Source organism: Anomaloglossus baeobatrachus, chromosome 12 (assembly GCF_048569485.1).
Source record: "Anomaloglossus baeobatrachus isolate aAnoBae1 chromosome 12, aAnoBae1.hap1, whole genome shotgun sequence".
Lineage (NCBI taxonomy): Eukaryota > Metazoa > Chordata > Amphibia > Anura > Aromobatidae > Anomaloglossus > Anomaloglossus baeobatrachus.
The window spans coordinates 92,358,748-92,378,485 of record NC_134364.1 but is presented as its reverse complement, the minus strand read 5'-3'; the positions used below and the strand labels follow the sequence as shown (position 1 = coordinate 92,378,485).

General features: G+C 48.1%; 1 protein-coding gene across 2 annotated transcripts in view; it reads left to right on the top strand.

Moving 5' to 3' along the window:
- MTMR11 (myotubularin related protein 11) overlaps nucleotides 1-19,738 on the top strand; it is a 45,401-nt gene that overhangs the window by 12,714 nt on the left and 12,949 nt on the right. For both annotated transcript variants that reach the window (XM_075330221.1, XM_075330220.1), the window contains exons 4-9: nucleotides 7,228-7,300; nucleotides 13,200-13,342; nucleotides 14,268-14,343; nucleotides 15,222-15,363; nucleotides 18,140-18,227; nucleotides 18,313-18,401. In XM_075330221.1, coding sequence (XP_075186336.1) covers nucleotides 7,228-7,300; nucleotides 13,200-13,342; nucleotides 14,268-14,343; nucleotides 15,222-15,363; nucleotides 18,140-18,227; nucleotides 18,313-18,401 — 611 coding nt within the window. The remainder of the gene's footprint in view (nucleotides 1-7,227; nucleotides 7,301-13,199; nucleotides 13,343-14,267; nucleotides 14,344-15,221; nucleotides 15,364-18,139; nucleotides 18,228-18,312; nucleotides 18,402-19,738) is intronic.

Sequence of the window (19,738 nt, the reverse complement as noted above, 5' to 3'; positions counted from 1 at the left end):
GCTGTAATACCTGGAACCTTCCTGGCTTGCTGAATGTTACTTCTCAGTGCTCTTATTGCAAGCCCAATTAATGGTTTCTTCACAACCACCACTTCCTGAAACGCTGCGGTGAGCCGCTTCATATGCTCCAATCGTCTGGTGTCTTCTTCCATCTTTGTAGAGATGAGCCACTTCGTGCGAAGACACTGTAGGTGCATGCCACTCAGGATAGCCACCCGCTTCTTTGTGACATCACTTACAGAGCACACCACCAACCGACAAGACTCTGGGGCAAAGTACACTTTATAGGCTCCTACGGCCGTCTTGAATTTTTCATGTACCGCCTCACTGGCACAGGCTTTTCTCAAGTCTGCAGGGACTTCTACCATGCACGTAAAGACTGGCCGAATTTCTTTACCTGTAAGGCCATCGGACCGTTCCTTGGGTCTTCCATATCCATCCTCTTTTCTTATCACAGGTTCCACCTTTGGAGTTGCATTCTCCTCAGGTTTTTCCATAGCCTCAGAGCCTTTGAATTTTTCCTCATCTTTGGGCTCAAGATTCTCAATCTTCTGTACCAAGTCCATCTTTATGGCCTCCATCTTGGTCTTACCAGTAAGTTCAGTTAAGCTCTCAGCTGCTGATGGGACTTCTGGGTTAAATTTCCCTACTTTAAGGGTTCTCTCAATTTCTGCAGCTTCAGCCATCTCTTGGGACTCTGCAGAATCTCCCTCAATTTCCTCTTGATTCTCTGCAACTTCAGAGGCTTTCTTGCACTCCATACCTTCAACCTCAGATTCTCTGGGGTCTACAACAGCTTTTGTGCCGTTTGCACTATTATTCACGCCAGCACTGGTTGGATCACTGGTCTGCTCACCATGACCTTTGTGGATTTTTCCTCCACCAACAGCCTCCATGATTTCTTCTCCTATAGGGTTTTCACTCAACAGACCATCAGCCTCACACCAGGAAATCATAGGGGACATCACCACTACTGTTTTGGTCGGCTCCTTTTCTGCACTTTCACCCTGCTGATTTCTGCCGTTACAATGTGTCAGTTCCAGCTCAGACTCATCTTTCTTTTGCGTGATTTTGCTGTCCAACACTACATTAGCGGTTGCTATTGGCAACGTGCCTTTCTCAACCTTCTCTGCACACTCAGATTCTGGAAGGGAATCCACCCTTTTGGCAGAACTACATGACACTGTCTCTACCTGGACCATATTTTCAGAGGTTGTAGCTCGCTCCGCCTCTCTACGCCTGTTGCGCCTTCGGCGACGGGAGGAGGTTTTCCCCTGTTCGCTCATCAGTACGTCACTGTACTCGTTTGTCACTTTAGTAGAGTTAGTGTATTTACTGGAGTCATCGTCACTCGCCCTGGTGTCCTGGACTAACATGTTCCCACCTAACCAGGTGTTGGCTCCCTTTTCTGGAGCTCCCCTGTCACTAACGGTCATATTGTCATTTATTTTCTTAGACATCATGTCACTAAGTTGGGCATGTCCACCTTTTTCTTTGCTCCCCACTAACTTAGGACAGTCACCTTTAGGGGGTGCTATCTTCACCTTACCACACACAGCCACCCCACAAGGACTCTTTTTAATCTCCCACTGTGGTGGAGCTTCCTTTGGACTGTTACGGCTCTTACAAAAGCAACCGTATACGTCCCCCTGCTTCCACAAGTGCACAAATAATTTAGAGTCCCAACCTATAATAATTGGGTGCAGTAAATCTGAGACTACTCCAACATCATGAGAACCACTGTACCAGGCTGTCTTAATGACCACGCTGGATACCGGGTATTCTGTCTCATTATTGTGGGTGCAGCCGACGTGGATCTTCCTTCCAGGAATCAAGTTGACATCAGAAGTGGCCCTCACCAGGGTCACCAAGCTCCTTGAGTCTACGACCCCTGTTACAGATTCCCCATCCACTTCCACGGAACACAGACGTGGCTTCTCGTCGGATGGGTGGTCTATATTGCAAACAGGACACTTGTGGCATGAACACTGTTGTCCCTGGCTACAGTCCATCTGTGCCACTTCACCCTTGGATTTGGGATGCTCCGCACCCTTTTGGGGGACCACCCCTTTATGGGATTCCACCCCCTTATGGGCAACCACCCCTTTATGGGACTCCACCCCCTTATGGGCAACCACCCCTTTATGGGACTCCACCCCCTTACGGGCAACCACCCCTTTATGGGCAACCACCCCCTTATCTCCCTGGGCACCCAGTGTCCATACTGGCCCCTGAAGGGAACGCTCAAACTGGTCCATGGCTGTGACATCGCTACACACAGACAGCTCCTGCTGTCCCTGGACCAGGAACTGGTACAGCTCCTCCACAACGTCCGCAGGGACCATTCCCTCTTTTTGGCTTTTAGCCCCCACTGCTGTCACTGGACCTCCAGGCACATGCTGTTGGTGCTGCTGGCTCTGCAGCAGCTGGTTCAGGAGCTCCTCCATGCTTTCCGGGTTGTACCGCCCGTACAACCAGGATCTCCAGCCTGTGGTGTATCACTGCTCACCAAGCAGGGCCTTGCAATTCCGGCTGGCCTGGAACCTCCAGTCGCTGGACTCTCGCCACTGCAGCACGGGTCCCCAACGACCGGCTGATTCACCACCAGGTGCTTGAGAGCGCTGTCCCTGTTCGTGGCCCCGCCGATCCACCGCCAGCTGCTTGAGTGCGCAGACAATTTTCGTGGACCCGCCAATCCACCGCAAACCGCTTCAAAAAATTTTCGTGGACCCGCCGACCCACCGCAAGCAGTCCGTATCCACAGGAATATGTCCTAGGCCGTTGCCCCTAGCAACCAGGCTGCGTTGCCCCTAGCAACCAGACCGCATGCCCGCATTCGAGACACCATATGTGAACGTTGCTTACCGCAACCCGGGGGGTTTACTCGCTTGCAGCGATGCAGGGTAGCTTAGGCATACACAGGCAACGCAGTCTCTCAAAAATGCAGCAGTTTATTAGTACAACAGAAACTGCCCTTCCAAATGTAACAAAGCCTCTCCTGGCTTAAAGGAAAATATAACATCCACATACCGTGGGCTTCCAGTCCAATTAAGTGTCCATAGTGGATTCTCCACACTCTGGCTCCAGCCAGCGAACACAAATCACTGTGGTGCTTCCTGCAGCCTCCAGCCCTCTCCAGCCAGGCTGCAGTATTTTACCCAGCCCTCTCCAGCCAGGCTGCAGTATTTTTCCCCAGTCATCACCGGGACTGATTTCCAGGAGTCTCTCTTCAGTCTTCACACAGACTGAGATCTCAAGCACACATCCTCCATGTGCAGCACTCTCAGGCTTCTCTCTGTTTCTCAAACTAACAGTCTCTTAAAACCCAACCGGACACACCCACAGGTGGAGGTATGTGATTCTCCAGCTCTGTCCATCACACTGGTCACAGTTTAAAGGGAACCTAACCCTTAATTACAACCCAAGTTCTGTGGAACTACAAGTCCCACAGTCACACCTTCAGTTTAATATCACAGGGGGATCCTTCTCCACTGCAACCATCAACAACATTGGTGGTCGCTACCTCACAATATGTTTTCAAAATGTTGTGTTTGTTGCTTATGGCAACAGTGTTCTACGCACGCGGGAAAACAAAATGGCGGAGTCTAGTGCGATATTCACAGCAACTGAGAGCAGAGGATGATAAAGCAGGGCTGTGGAGTCGGTAAGCCAAACCTTCGACTCCGACTCCGACTCCGACTCCTCAAATTCTCTTGCACCGACTCCGACTCCGGCTCCGACTCCGACTCCGGCTCCGACTCCGGCTCCGGCTCCTACATATATTGCTTAGTTAGGTGAAAAATTTATTGTAGTACATGAATATGTGTATGTGAACATCAGACATTTAATAATTTTTATGATACGATAATCAAGATATTTGGATAGAACATAAAATATATTTATTGGAATACAACTTTAGAACACAAAAAACTGTAATAAATTGTAAATATGTAATACACTATGTAATATACAGTAGATTACATATATATCTTGTGTGTGTATATACACTGTGTGTATATATATATATATATATATATTACATATTTACAATTTATTAGTTTTTTGTGTTCTAAAGTTGTATTCCAATAAATATTTTATGTTCTATCCAAATATCTTGATTATTGTATCATAAAAACAATTAAATGTCTGATGTTCACATTGTACTACAATAAATTTTTCACTTAAATATAAGCATTATACTAAATGTTATTATTTAGTAAAATATTCAGCACATTCTGCATTGCACTCCTGTCCCCAATTTATTATATATTTTAAGAGTCGGAGTCGGTGCATTTTATACCGACTCCGACTCCGACTCCGACTCCACCAAAATGAGCTCCGACTCCGACTCCACGACTCCGACTCCGACTCCACAGCCCTGTGATAAAGTTCTTGTTTCTGCAAGGAAAGTCCGCGAAGAATATGCATGGTGATATGTCGCAGACATTGGTGTATCAATGCCCTTCATATTCCACAGTTAAGAACTGGGTTGCCAAATTTAAAATGGGCAACTTAAGTAACAATGAAGAGGAACGTCCTGGACGACCGAGAGTGGTTGCTGTTCCGGAGATCGTCAATGCTGTGCACAACCTCATACTGGAGAATCAACAAATTTCAGTTAAAGCAATAGCAGACATCATGGGGATTTCCCGTGAATATGTTTGTGTCATTATCCATAAACATTTGGACATGAAGAAGTGATCTGCAAAGTGGATCCCCAGATGTTTGACAACAGATCAGAGAAGCATGCGAGTGAAAACTTCCCGGTCTATTTGTCAGCGTTTCCGGAGAGATAAGAACTTCTGGGTCGACTGCTCACTATGGATGAGACCTGGATTTATTTGTATGACCCTGAAAATAAGGAGCAGTCAAAAGAGTGGAGGCACAGTGGTTCTCCTCATCCAAAGAAGTTCAGGGTGCAAAAATCAGCCACTAAGGTGATGGTGTCTGTGTTCTGGGATAAGGAGGACGTGCTGCTAGTGGACTCCCTTCAAAAGGATTCCACCACCAATGCAAGGTGTTGCACTGAACGTTTGGACCAATTGAAAGCAGCTCTGAAGGCCAAAAGGAATCTTGTTTCTGCAAGACAACACCTCCGCTCACACTGCACAAGCGACCACGGCAAAATTGGCAGAGCTGGGCTTCCAGCTGGTTGACCACCCACCTTATTCACCAGACCTAGATCCCTCAGATTATCATCTGTTTCCAAAGATGAAGAAACACCTCAAGGGTTCCAAATATCACACCACATCTGATGCCAGGGCTGCTACGGATGCCTGGTTTGAGGCACAAAAGAAATCCTTCTTTTTGCTAGGCTTACAGAACTTGGAATACCGATGTAAGAAGTGTGAGGACAGCAGTGGAGAGTATGTGGAATAAATGTAAAGTTTCATCATCCTATCTCGTTTCTTTCTGGGTAAAGCCAAAGAGTTATCAGCAGCCCCTTGTACACACAGAGGAGGAGAGCACAGCACATATACACAGGTGGAGTGCACAGCACATATACACAGGTGGCGTGCACAGTACATACACACAGAAGATGGCACAGTACACAAACAAAATAGAGGATGGCACAGTACATGCACAGAAGAGCAGTACATACAGAAACAGAAGAGGGTATAGTACATACAGAAAGAAGAGAAGAGGGCACAGTACTTTCAGACACAGAAGAGACAAAGAGGACAGAGTACACAAACAGGAGAGCAGACGATGGCACAGTACACACACACAGAATAGAAGAGGTCACAATACATAATGTACATAAAAGATAAGTGTGTAGAGTACATTCAGACACAGAACAAGATGGCAAGGTAAATACATACAGAAGAGGGCACAGTACCTACACACAGATAACAAGAGGGCACAGTACATAAATACACACAAGGATGGCACAGTATATACAGACACAGGAGAGAAGAAGAGGACACACTACATATATACGAGAAGAAAGCACAGTACCTACACACAGAAGAGAAGAAAGCACAGTACCTACACACAGAAGAGAAGAAAGCACAGTACCTACACACAGAAGAGAAGAAAGCACAGTACCTACACACAGAAGAGAAGAAAGCACAGTACCTACACACAGAAGAGAAGAAAGCACAGAACCTACACACAGAAGAGAAGAAAGCACAGAACCTACACACAGAAGAGAAGAAAGCACAGAACCTACACACAGAAGAGAAGAAAGCACAGTACCTACACACAGAAGAGAAGAAAGCACAGTACCTACACACAGAAGAGAAGAAAGCACAGTACCTACACACAGAAGAGAAGAAAGCACAGAACCTACACACAGAAGAGAAGAAAGCACAGTACCTACACACAGAAGAGAAGAAAGCACAGAACCTACACACAGAAGAGAAGAAAGCACAGAACCTACACACAGAAGAGAAGAAAGCACAGAACCTACACACAGAAGAGAAGAAAGCACAGAACCTACACACAGAAGAGAAGAAAGCACAGTACTTACACACAGAAGAGAAGAAAGCACAGTACCTACACACAGAAGAGAAGAAAGCACAGAACCTACACACAGAAGAGAAGAAAGCACAGAACCTACACACAGAAGAGAAGAAAGCACAGAACCTACACACAGAAGAGAAGAAAGCACAGTACCTACACACAGAAGAGAAGAAAGCACAGAACCTACACACAGAAGAGAAGAAAGCACAGAACCTACACACAGAAGAGAAGAAAGCACAGAACCTACACACAGAAGAGAAGAAAGCATAGTACCTACACACAGAGTACCAGCAGGGAGCACAGTACCGACACACAAGAAAGAAGAAATGGGCACATTATATACTCATAGGAAGAGGAAGGGGCACGGTATATATACTTATCAATTCGTACACAGTTAATGTTATAGAGCCCACCTAATGGTCTATTTATTGTTATTTTATATCACTTGCATTGGACACAAGGTACAAATTGCCAGAGATTCTAAAGAGTATAACAGGGGTTGCCAACAAGTATATAATGGTAATAACACAGGAGTTTTAGAAAAACACTGTCCCAATTGTACTCATAGATCTTCCCTTTCTCAGCCATTGCGGGAATAACTGGATGATTCAGGCAAAGTGATAATGAGCTTAGGCTCAGAATTTTTCTTTAACACTCTTTGTATATTTTAGAACTCCTTTATACTCCATATGTCCCACTTTGTTGTGATCCTGTCTTGTCCTAACATGCAAGAGTTAACAAACCGTGTTTGTTCTGTGGCAGGATTCCTCTGAAGAGGTGATATTTGACAGTGACAATGACATCGCACTACCTTGTGCTGACAGGATTTTGGCAGGTGAGAGCTGACATGTTACTCCGTCCAGTAAATCATTCTTCGCTGCTCAGTGCACGCATTATCCAGATTTACACCAGGGAGATCAAAGGAGTTCTCCGAGATTCTGTATAAGTAAGCAATTTTGCTACTAGATTACTGTAAAACAGCCCAAAAATGAAAGGAGGTGAACATCGGATTTTTGCTGTAGATTTTAGCTTTTTTTGTAGAGAAAAACAAATAGTAACAAGGCTTTAGTGGCAGCTTATGGACGTTGGTTAGGGCAAGAGGGAAAGACAATTAGAGGGACTGTGTGCAATCATGCATGACCTCTAGATTGGCTCCCTCATTATCAAAACCTAAATTTTACACAAGGACACCTGTCACAGGGACAGCAGCTTTCCACATCCTCATCCCACACAGTGGTGCCTGATTGACAGCTCTCTCCTTATTTGAGTAGGTGGAAACTGTCAATCAGGGCAGGCTGGGAAGCAAGAAACAAGGGAGTCACCAGCTAGACTCCCCTTCTTTTTCCTGTCAAGCTTTTAAGTTACGTTTTCTCTGATATAGTACCATGACCCCATCAGATGGTAGACATTACACAACCTCGAGCTTGGCAAATACTAGTATGTTACACCAACTGGGAATACTTGGTTCTAGTGTTATAGATAGCAGCAGGAAAGGCCTTGTACACAGCGTATCAGAGAGGAGGGGGAGAAATATCGAGGAGGACAGTGCACCCAATCTGTAGATAGGCAGGAACACACATGATCAGTTATGAGCTGTAAAATGGGAAATCATTTTAGTTATGAAGCTGTGCTAGTACATGTAAATGAAGAAATAATTCCAGTAATGCAGCTGTGCTATCACATGTAAAATGGTAAATCATTTTAATAATGATAATGAAGCCTGCTAGTAAATGTTTAAGGAGAAATCATTCCAGTAATGCAGCTGTGCTAGTACATGAAAAAAGAGAAGTCTTTCTAGTAATGAAGCCTGCTAGTAAATGCAAAAGGGTAAATCATTCCAGTAATGAAGCTGTGCTAATACATGTAAAATGAGAAAACATATCAGCAATGAAGCTGTGCTAGTAAATGTAAAAGGGTAAATCATTCCAGTAATGAAGCTGTGCTAGTGTACCGCCCCGCGGGCTCGGTTGCGTTCGCCGAGCCGCTCGGATCCGTGCTCGTACTGTGGGTGGTGGCTCGAGCCTCTCACGGACCCAGGGGTCACGTCGCTCTGCAACGGAGTTGGCGCTACACGCGGGGATTTGGGTGTTTGGTTTGAAGGGATAGTTCGTGACACCACCCACAGGTTGTGGTGATTGTAGACACCACCGCTGCGGTGAAGGTGTGGGGACCCCTGGGAGCGGTGTAGTAGCGCAGCTAGGTGTTGACCCCTCCGTGGGTAGGGGATGTTGGTCCCCGGGTCCGGCGGGCCGGGGCCCGGGTGCAGGGTGTAGTGTTGCGGTGCAGCGCGGCGCGGTGCTGGATGGCACTGGTGTACTCACTCTGACACAAGACACTGGAGTCACTGGTAAGCCAAACGGAGTGATGAACGGGGCCCGCAGCCGGCTGCAGCTTTTCCCAAATTAGGTTGGTAATATCCGCTTTTCTCCTGCACCTCTGTGTGTAAATCTTGACTCCTGTGCCTAGGCACCGGTAGTCCACTCCCCAACGTGTAGCTGTCGTATGAGCCCGTTTGCCCGCAGGCGCTGGCCCTTTGGATCTCTTGCCCTTGGCGGTGTCACTTATCCGGAATGGTTGGGCTGTTGCCTTCAATCGGGACTTAGGTGGGAATGAACCCCTGAGGTCCAGACCGCAATCAGTTAATTTGACTATGGTGGTAGCTTCTAGCCTAGTTCGGGGTCTGAGTACCCTGCCTGGTGCTCCGGTATCCAGTTGGCTCCCCAGTTCGGTTCCGGCGGGCCTCTACCCTGTCCCGGTCCCTTACGGTTCCACCGGTCGTCTTCCCGGTCTCCTGCAGGCGGCCACTACCGTCTGCCTCCTTGCCAATGGTGACTGGGCTCCAACCCAGCCACCGGAGTAGTCTCAGGGCATCCTGGACACAGGACTGCCCGTGAACTTGTACTTGACTCTTCCAGAGCCTGAGCTAGACTTCTACTCACTGTCTTTCCCGCCTCCAGGCCTGTGAACTCCTCGGTGGGTGGAGCCAACCACCTGGCTCCACCCCCCTGGTGTGGACATCAAACCTGGAGGGTGGTGAGAAGGCTTTAAGTTTGACTGCTGTTACCTAACTGGGAAGGGGGTATGTAGTGTTGTTGTGTCTACCTGGGACAACCTGGATAGTCCAGGGTGTCACATTCCCCCTTGGTGTAATGCAGACCGTCCGCGGGCTGCCCGTCGATCACCGGTTTATTTTTGTTGTAAACTGCAAAAGATAATAAACACATTTACATTCATAATAACATATTTACATTTTCAAGAATATGTAGGCTTTCTTTTTCTTCCCTTACGGGAGGCACATCACTTTTAACGTTGCAAACAATTCTAATAACAACAGGTCCATGTCCTTCCGCTTTCCCACCCAAGCAACCTAGCCTTGATGCTGCTCCTAAGAAGTGGGCAGCACCCCTTTTCCCCAGTCTGGATCAGGAACTTGGCCAGGCAACCCAAGCGGGAACAGGTACGGTGCTTCGCACCCGGCAGTCACTCAGAGGCCCCACGTCCAGGAGACCCCTGACCCGGAGGATGGTCACCAGTTCCTGTGGTGACCGGACCCCAGCCTGCTCTGCTGTGGGTCCTCCCTCCAACCAGCCTCTCCGGAGAGCGGCAGTTGCGGAAAGGGTGGTCCAACTTAAAACACTTGACTCCGGTACAGCTTCCTCCTGCAGCTTTCCCATAGTCCACCACCGGGCAGCACGAGCCCCCAATGCCACCCTCACTCACGGGTGACACTGTCCCACAAGACTCCATTTTCAGCTGCCGGAGGTGCGGGTACGACTGCTCCTCCTACCGGATTCTTTAACTTTGGGGGGTTAACTGAAACGGGAATCAGCAAAGTCCCAACGGGGACTTGGAACATGGAAGCCGGGCACCGCTACCTTTCTTTAACTTTCTTCTTTAAACAGCAATCTCGTGGTGCAGCTGCCGCTCCCAGTACAGAATGTCGGCTACCTGCTCCGGGTCAGCCTGTGTGGGGGACGGGCCCAGCCAGAGTCCCTCCGTGCCGGCTACGACCGGCACCTTCGGTAATGAGGGACCCCGCTGTGACGTGGCCTGCTCTGCCGCTTGGCAGCTACATCCCCGCCGTGCCTCAGCCGAGGGCGGGTGCCTGGGAGCGGTCAACGTGACTTGCGGTGCTGGCTTCTGGTCGAGGATCGCCTCTGCTGCGGCCATGCTCGGGGCCAGGTGAAATGCCATCAGCGGGGCGGCCGGGATGGAAGCCAACACGGGTGCCAGGCTGGTGACAAATGTAAGGCCCGGGGGCCCCAGGTCTGGGCCCTCTCCCACAGACGCTGCGGGCTCCGCTACCGGTGGCAGGGGTAACGGGTCGGTTGGGGCGTTGGCCGCGGGCATCGGCAGCGAGGGAGGTGGTGTGGTGGACGGCAGCAGGCCGGGCCCCTCAGCCGTATCGACCGATCCCTTGGGGACATAGGGGCGTGGGTCGCTTACCCGCTCCTCTGAGACCACCTCCACTTCGGATGCCCAAACGATTGCGGCCAGGCCCTTCATCTCCGACGTCCACTTCGCCAGCATGAAGTGGGCTTGGGCCTGGATCTCCCAACACATCCTGCCGCGTTGGTGTCCAGGAACGTGTTTCGGCAGAGTCCTGGCGTCCTTGCACTCCGCAGCGCTAGTTACATGCCGCCATTCTTCACCCGCTCCCCCCTTGGTCTTTTCCGAGCACTTCACTTGCTTCTTGCTCCGCTCCGCTCTCGGGGAGCGGGGCTTCGCTTTCACGCCTTTTCTGCTCAGGGAAGACGGCTCAGGCGGGAACTCTTCGCGCCAAAGATGGCGGATTCTCAAATTTTTCAGCAGGACACCGCTGACAGGGACAGGGACTTCAAGGCGCACCTCCACTGGTAAGTGGACTGGTTCAATCCTGTTAGTGACGCCAGAAGAGTCGATGTGTACCGCCCCGCGGGCTCGGCTGCGACCGCTGAGCCGCTCGGATCCGTGCTCGTACTGTGGGTGGTGGCTCGAGCCTCTCACGGACCCGGGGGTCACGTCGCTCTGCAAGGGAGTTGGCGCTACACGCGGGGATTTGGGTGTTTGGTTTGAAAGGATAGTTTATGACGTCACCCACGGGTTGTGGTGATTGTAGACACCACCGCTGCGGTGAAGGTGTGGGGACCCCCGGGAGCGGTGTTGTAGCACAGCTAGGTGTTGACCTCTCTGTGGGTAGGGGATGTTGGTCCCGGGGTCCGGCGGGCCAGGGCCCGGGTGCAGGGTGTAGTGTTGCGGTGCAGCGCGGCGCGGTGCCGGGTGGCACTGGTGTACTCACTCTGACACAAGACACTGGAGTCACTGGTAAACCAAACGGAGTGATGAACGGGGCCCACAGCCGGCTGCAGGCTTTTCCCAAATTAGGTTGGTAATGTCCACTTTTCTCCTGCACCTCTGTGTGTGAATCTTGACTCCTGTGCCTAGGCACCAGTAGTCCGCTCCCCGACGTGTACCTGTCGTAGGAGCCTGTTTGCCCACAGGCGCTGGCCCTTTGGATCTATTGCCCTTGGTGGTGGCACTTATCCGGAATGATTGGGCTGTTGCCTTCAATTGGAACTTAGGTGGGAATGAACCCCTGAGGTCCAGACCGCAATCAGTTAATTTAACTATGGTGGTGGCTTCTAGCCTAGTTCGGGGTCTGAGTACCCTGCCTGGTGCTCCGGTATCCAGTTGGCTCCCCGGTTCGGTTCCGGCGGGCCACTACCCTGTCCCGGTCCCTAACGGTTCCACCGGTCGTCTTCCCGGTCTCCTGCAGGCGGCCACTACCGTCTGCCTCCTTGCCAATGGTGACTGGGCTCCAACCCAGCCACCGGAGTAGTCTCAGGGCAGCCTGGACACAGGACTGCCCGTGAACTTGAACTTGACTCTTCCAGAGCCTGAGCTAGACTTCTACTCACTGTCTTTCCAGCCTCCAGGCTTGTGAACTCCTCGGTGGGTGGAGCCAACCACCTGGCTCCACCCCCCTTGTGTGGACATCAAACCTGGAGGGTGGTGACAAGGCTTTAAGTTTGACTGCTGTTACCTAACTGGGAAGGGGTTGTGTAGTGTTGTTGTGTCTACCTGGGACGACCTGGATAGTCCTAGTCCAGGGTGTCACACTAGTAAATACAAAAGGGTAAATCATTCCAGTAATGAAGCTGTGCTAGTACATGTAAAAAGAGAAATCATTACAGAAATAAAGTTGTGCTAGTATACAGTATGTAAAAGAATAAATTAATTCAGTAATGAAGCTGTGCTAAGTACATGTAAAAAGATAAATCAGTCAAGTAATGAAGCTGTGCTAGTACATTTCAGGCTGAGTTCACATGCCTTGTTAGAACAGATCACTTGGGGAAAAAGTTTTGCAAAAACAACTTTTCATCCATTTTTAAATAATTGATGTCTCCTGGATCTATTTTTTCAGCATTGGAGTCTATGGAGAACGGATCCGTTACAAATGGACGATAAATAACAATCTGTTTTCCATAGACTCCAATGTTAAAAAATAAAAACGAACTGGCAGAAATCATGTCTCTGCAGGATCCATTCCAATGGATGGCTATAGGACATGTGAACTCAGCCTAAAAGAGTAAATTATTCCAGTGATAGAATATGTAATAGACAAAATCATTCCAGTAATGAAGCTGTGCTAGTAAATGTGAAGAAAGCAGCACCCTGACCCACTGGCGACCAAGTTTTGCTCGTGCAAAGGAGCCCTGGCAATTTGTTCATTTATTTCTTCTTTATATTTCTAGTGGCCAATCAGAGTAAAGTTAAAGTTGTCACTCCCTCATTGAGCCTGAAGTTTGTCCCTGAAGAGTTACTGATCTACTGCAGAGGGTTTCGGCAAATGCACTTTCACTTCAGTGACAATGGCTTGAAGACGGAAGCGTTTAGTGTAAGTGGACAGCTCTAAATCAATGACTATTATTGTGGACATTGTTATTAAAGGGACAAGGCCATTGATGACTCCCCTATTCTGGTTAGGAAAAAAGCAGAACTTTGTCTGTTCTGTTTTGGATTTTTAGGGAAGTTTTATGGATGCTTGTACTATGGTTTCTAGTTCCCTTTCACATCCTGTCCAACTAGAGAACAATTTCTTCTACGCGAGGCACGCAAGCCGGAGAGTGGTCACACTTCCATGAGAAGCACAAGCATAGCGATCACTCAGTCACAAAGTACTGGTAGGCTCACTCATCACCGGCCCAGCCGCCTCATGCAGGCAGGTCACTCCAAACCTGACTGTCTTAAGTGAAAGTATGTTTTTCCGTTGCTTCAGTAGTAGGGCGCTCAGTGCTTCATTAGACACCAACTAAGGCTATGTGCGCACGTTGCGTACAGTCACTGCAGAAATTTCTGCAGCGATCTGAAGAGCACACGTACGATTCAAATCGCTGCAAAAAATGTCCATAGTGAAAAAAAAAAAAGCCGATTCCATGCCATAGACAGAGCAGGAGCTGCCGGCAAAGCGCACGGAAGAAGTGACATGTCACTTCTTAGAACGCGCGCTTCGGGCAGCAGCCAAAGCGCTGCGCTCTAAGACGCCACGTGCGCACGGCCCCTGCATAATCTTCATAGATTATGCAGGGGGCGCAGGACGCATGTAGTTACGCTGCGCTACAAAGCGCAGCGTAACTGCATGTAATTTCGCAACGTGCGCACATAGCCTTAATCTGCAGGACCCAAGAACGTCTACATGAATATACATGAAGATTTACCGCTTCTCCTATTTAACCTACTTTGATGTGTCTAAATTAGATGACGTCTGATAATGGATAACATGGCGTCTAGAGTACTGACCCCTTTACTTTTCATTCTATTAGATGACTCATACAATGGCTAAGAACCAGCAGGTTGTCAGCTCAGTGGTGCAGCAGGAGGCCATGTTACGAAGCCTAGGTGAGGAGTGATGTTACCTTTACTTCTTAGCCCATATGTATCATGGTGTCTACTGTGCCAGCAGTATGTTATAGAGGAGGAGCTGAGCAGGTTGGTATATAGGATTGCAGGGAAAGAGTCACTATAACATGTACTTAAATTCATCTACGCTACTGCTTGTTCAGGGCTTGGGAGTCCTGTAAATAATGCAAAGGACCGCCCACTGGACTACTGAGCCCAGAGCAAGCAGGAATCCAGGTGACTGCACCAGCAGAATAGTGAGTGCAGCTCTGGAGTATAATACAGGAGGTAGCTCAGGATCAGTAATGTAATGTCTATACACAGTGACTGATAGTGAGTGCAGCTCTGGAGTATAATACAAGATGTAATTCAGGATCAGTACAGGCTCAGTAATGTAATGTATGTACACAGTGACTGCACCAGCAGAATAGTGAGTGCAGCTCTGGAGTATAATACAGGAGGTAACTCTGGATAAGTAATGTAATGTGTATACACAGTGACTGATAGGGAGTGCAGCTCTGGAGTATAATACAAGATGTAACTCAGGATCAGTACAGGATCAGTAGTGTAATGTACAGTATGTACAGAGTGACTGCACCAGCAGAAAAGTGAATACAGCTCTGGAGTATAATATAGGGTGTAACTCAGGATGAGTAATGTATGTACATAGAGATTCCACCAGCAGAATAGTAAGTGCAGCTCTGGAGTATAATACAGGAGGTAACTCAGGACCAGTAATGTAATGTATGTACACAGTTACTACACCAGCAGAATAGAGAGTGCTGCTCTGGTGCATAATCCAGCAAGAAATTCACAATTGCTACACGATAATATAATGCCCTTAAAGCGTTACTGATTAGGTGTATTGGCTTTCTCAGATAAGAGGGAAACTACGACACTCATGGACTATCCTACATGTCTGTTTGAGTCGGCTGCAGACTGGGAGAATGAAATTGAGAGGTTGGGAGCGACTGCCTGGAGAGTAACCCCTATAAATGAGCGCTGTGACACGTGCACCAGGTATGGTGATTAGAAAACAATAGAAGCTTTCAATACTTAATGATATTTGTTAAAGAGAACATTTTTTTTTTTATATACCTTCAAGACCCATGACACGTGAATGTACCCTAACCCCAGTACAGTATCTCCTAATGCAAAGCCATGAAGTACAACTTTCTTCCTTACTCACAATCCTTTCCTATACTGGGATGCGTTTTCGCTGTGTCAGCTGACTTAGTCAGGAATACTTTTGGCTAGCACTGGTTCATTCTAGGACGTATCATCATCTAATATGGCAGTATTTCTGTATTTTCCAGCACAAGTTATTCTTATGGTCTCCTGCTAAATGTACTTAGCAGAAGCAAAACCCATAATTACCAAACCAGAACGAGGCTGAGCTTCAAGAACGTTCGCTAGATAGCGGTCCTGGGCTAAACCCGCAATTAGGCATAAAGGCATTCACATGCTGAAATCAGCTGTACAGTCAGCTCTGGTTGATATTTATACACTGCTTCTGTGAGACTCTTGAGCAGATTCTCCCTTTATGTGTTTTCAAATTAAGAAGTAACGGTGATTGGTTGGCTCCACCCATGAGGATCTCTGCTACACCCATGAGGATCTCTGCTCCACCCATGAGGATCTCCGCTCAGCCACAAAGGAGCCTTGGTGTCTCAATTTATCAGCATAGATTTAGGCACCATGTTAGCGTCACGGTCGTCTCTCTGTCTTTGAAGACTAGTGACAGGTTCGGGACTAAAGTCACTTATTACCATCTAAGGCTCTATATTTAAAAGTAGTTTCATTTCTTTTGGCTCCTAAGGAGTTAATGTCAGTTTTGTTGCCAGCAGCTGTTAGCAGAGCATGTCAGCTGCAGCTGCTTTGCAGACACGCCCCTGTGGGTTTAAGCAGAGGTGTTTCCAGCAATCCCTGCTGAAGATACAAATTCATTGTTCTCTGGCCGCTTTGGTGGAAGGTCCTGTTGAGGAGTATTTCTGAAGTCTAACTTTATCCTTTTTGTTGCTGTTTTCCCCTGTTTGTCTTACTAGTATAGAACCTTAAGGCCCCGTCACACACAGAGATAAATCTTTGGCAAATCTGTGGTTGCAGTGAAATCATGGACATATTGTTCCATTTGTACACAGCCACAAACCTGGCACTGATTGTCCACAATTTCACTGCAACCACAGATCTGCCGCAGATTTATCTCTGTGTGTGACAGGGCCTTTAGTCTTGGCTACTTTTATATAAAAATATTTAATTTTTATTGATATCAAAATTACATACTGACATAAACAATTACTTAAAATAGAGGATAGGAAAGAAGAAGGGGAGGGGTATTTGCCCTATCCTTTCCCTTCCTAAACCACAGGGGTAGGAGTCCTAGTCGAAATGACGCCGACCCCCGTATATAATGTCTTACTAGTGCAGCTGTGGGGCTGGCATCCCTCACCTGCCAGGGAAACTACAGGGTAGGGACAGCTGCATGTTTGTGCAGGAGGTGTCCTATCTACCCTCTCACTAGTGCTAGGGCCCACTGTTATTGTGTCCCCTGTGTTCCCCCTTACTTGTTGTATTTATGGTTTGTCATATTTTTGTTGTGTCACGTTCCCCGTTGCTCTGAATGCACATGCCACGCTTGTCATACCCGGCAAGCATAACAGGCCGGGTTCATATTAGAAGGACGTTTTTCACTGTCCATATTCAGACTGCATTTCTGAGAATGATTGCAGGTCTTCCGCTCCAAACGTAGAGTGTCGTATGTGTCTAAAACTCTGTAGGCACCAGTCGGGAGACCAGCAGTTCGGCCAGACATTGGTCTGTATATGCACCGTGATGATATACAACCATGTTAACAGAGATAAAAAGTGCTAAGGGGTACTTTGCACGCTGCGACATCGCTAGCCGATTGTAGCGATGCAGAGTGCGATAGTCCCCGCCCCCGTCGCAGATGTGATATCTTGTGATAGCTGCCGTAGCGAACATTATCGCTACGCCAGCTTCACACGCACTTACCTGCCCTGCGACGTCACTCTGGTCGGCGACCTGCCTCCTTCTTAAGGGGGCGGGTCGTGCGGCGTCACAGCGACGTCACACGGCAGGCGGCCAGTAGAAGCGGAGGGGCGGAGATGAGCAGGACGGGAACATCCCAGCCACCTACTTCCTTCCTCATTGCCGGTGGAGGCAGGTAAGGAGATGTTCCTCGCTCCTGCGGCTTCACACACAGCGATGTGTGCTGCCGCAGGAACGAGGAACAACATCGTATCTCCTATTGATGCAACATTATGGAAATGAGCGACGCTACACAGATCACCGATTTTCGACGCTTTTGCGATCGTTTATCGGTGCTTCTAGGCTTTACACGTTGCAACGTCGTTACCGGCGCCGGATGTGCGCCCGACGAGATTGCAGTAGCGATGTCGCAACGTGCAAAGTACCCCTAAGGCTCAGGAAGACTTGTGGTATAAAAGCCTAACATAGCCATAGGCTGCCATACTTAAAGTGTCCAAAGTTAAACATTGAGAACCCCATTATTAGTTATCACAACAAAGGATGACATACAGTAAGTCTTAAAGAAGGGGCAGAAAGTATAAGAAATTCTAATGATGAATGGACTACACTTCCCCTGTGTGATTCCCCGCAGCTCCGGTGGTCCCGGCCAGACCTTAGATTACCTACCTTTAGTTATCACATGCTTGTTCATCACCATTAGGCCTATAGGACTTTGTCAGATGCAGGGAAAGGCCATTGTTTTTTAATTGAGGTCTTAATGTTCTCCTTGTTTTTTGTACTTTTTCAGCCTGTCAAAATTTTTTGTGGTCCCTTCTAAGCTGCTGGACAATGACTTGAAGAAAACATTTGCACACTTTCAACAGAGACGCATTCCTGTGAGTATGGGCCGACCCCCGAAGTACAGCAGTAAGCGCTTGTCCTACAGCAGGTCTAACACGATGGTGCGATCTTGTGTCGTAGAGGTGGTCGTGGCATCACCCCGGAGGAAGCGATCTACTGAGATCAGCTGGGATTCAGACCAACACAGACCCTAATAAAGAGGACCTGAGGTAAGCGGGACAGAGGCCGGACTGTCCGCCTAAGAGCTGCATATGTACCATATACAATACAGGCAGACATTTTTGCAGGTTAATAAATACGATAAAAGGTACCTGATTATTTTCGTGTCTCCAGGTGTAACATCCAATATTTTCTAAAAGAGAAAACATAGTTTGTAAATTTTCTGCCAGAAAATATAATAATAACGTTGAGGCATTGTAAAGACCAAGTTATGAAAATGCAGTAGTGATGTACAGAAAAAAGGAGCTTGAGGGGGCGCTGTTGCATTACAGTCTGTGTGAATGATTCGCTGCTGCTGGTGATAAGTGGTACTGCAAGTGACAAATGTCACTAGACTACTGACATCTTCAATGTTTTACAAAATAGTCAGAATCTTAATTTTATAGGATGTCATCATCAGCAGAATAGTGAGTGCTGCTCTGGAGTATAATACCGGAGGTAACTCAGTATCAGTAATGTAATGTATGTACACAGTGACTGCACCAGCAGAATAGTGAGTGCAGCTCTGGAGTATAATACAGGAGGTAACTCAGTATCAGTAATGTAATGTATGTACACAGTGACTGCACCAGCAGAATAGTAAGTGCAGATCTGGAGTATAATACAAGCTGTATCTCAGGATCAGTAATGTAATGTATGTACATAGTGACTGCACCAGCAGAATAGTGAGCGCAGCTCTTGAGAGAAGAAAACAGTTGATTAGTAGAGATGGGTGAGCACTGAAATGCTTGGGTGCAGGTCAGATGCTCTGAAAGTGCTCAGATAGAGTAAGGATTATAAAGGAAGTCAATGATTAGGCTCTTTGGCCCTCTACTCACAAGCAGCCAGCCATAAACAGAGCATTTCCGTGAGGGAGGGCTTTTTTTTTTCTTTTTTTCTTTTGACACACGTCATCTGAAAACATTATTTTTAATCCCAGTGAGGCTATGTGCGCACGTGTGCGCTCTGCACCGCACCTAAAAGGTGCGCTTCAGAGCGCGGCTGAAAAGCTCCGTTCTGAAGCGCATGGTGCCGGCAGAGAACGTGCGCTCTGCGTGCAGCTCCTGCCATAGACAGAGCAGGGGCTGCCGGCAAAGCGCACGGAAGAAGTGACATGTCACTTCTTAGAACGCACGCTTCGGGCAGCAGCCGAAGCGCTGCGCTCTAAGACGCCACGTGCGCACGGCCCCTGCACCATCTTCATAGATTATGCAGGGGACGCAGGACGCATGCAGTTAACGCTGCGCTACAAAGCGCAGCGTAACTGCATGTAATTACGCAACGTGCGTACATAGCCTGAGAGTCATTCAGAGACTGTGAATGTCTCTCATCGCATTGAAGCCAGCCT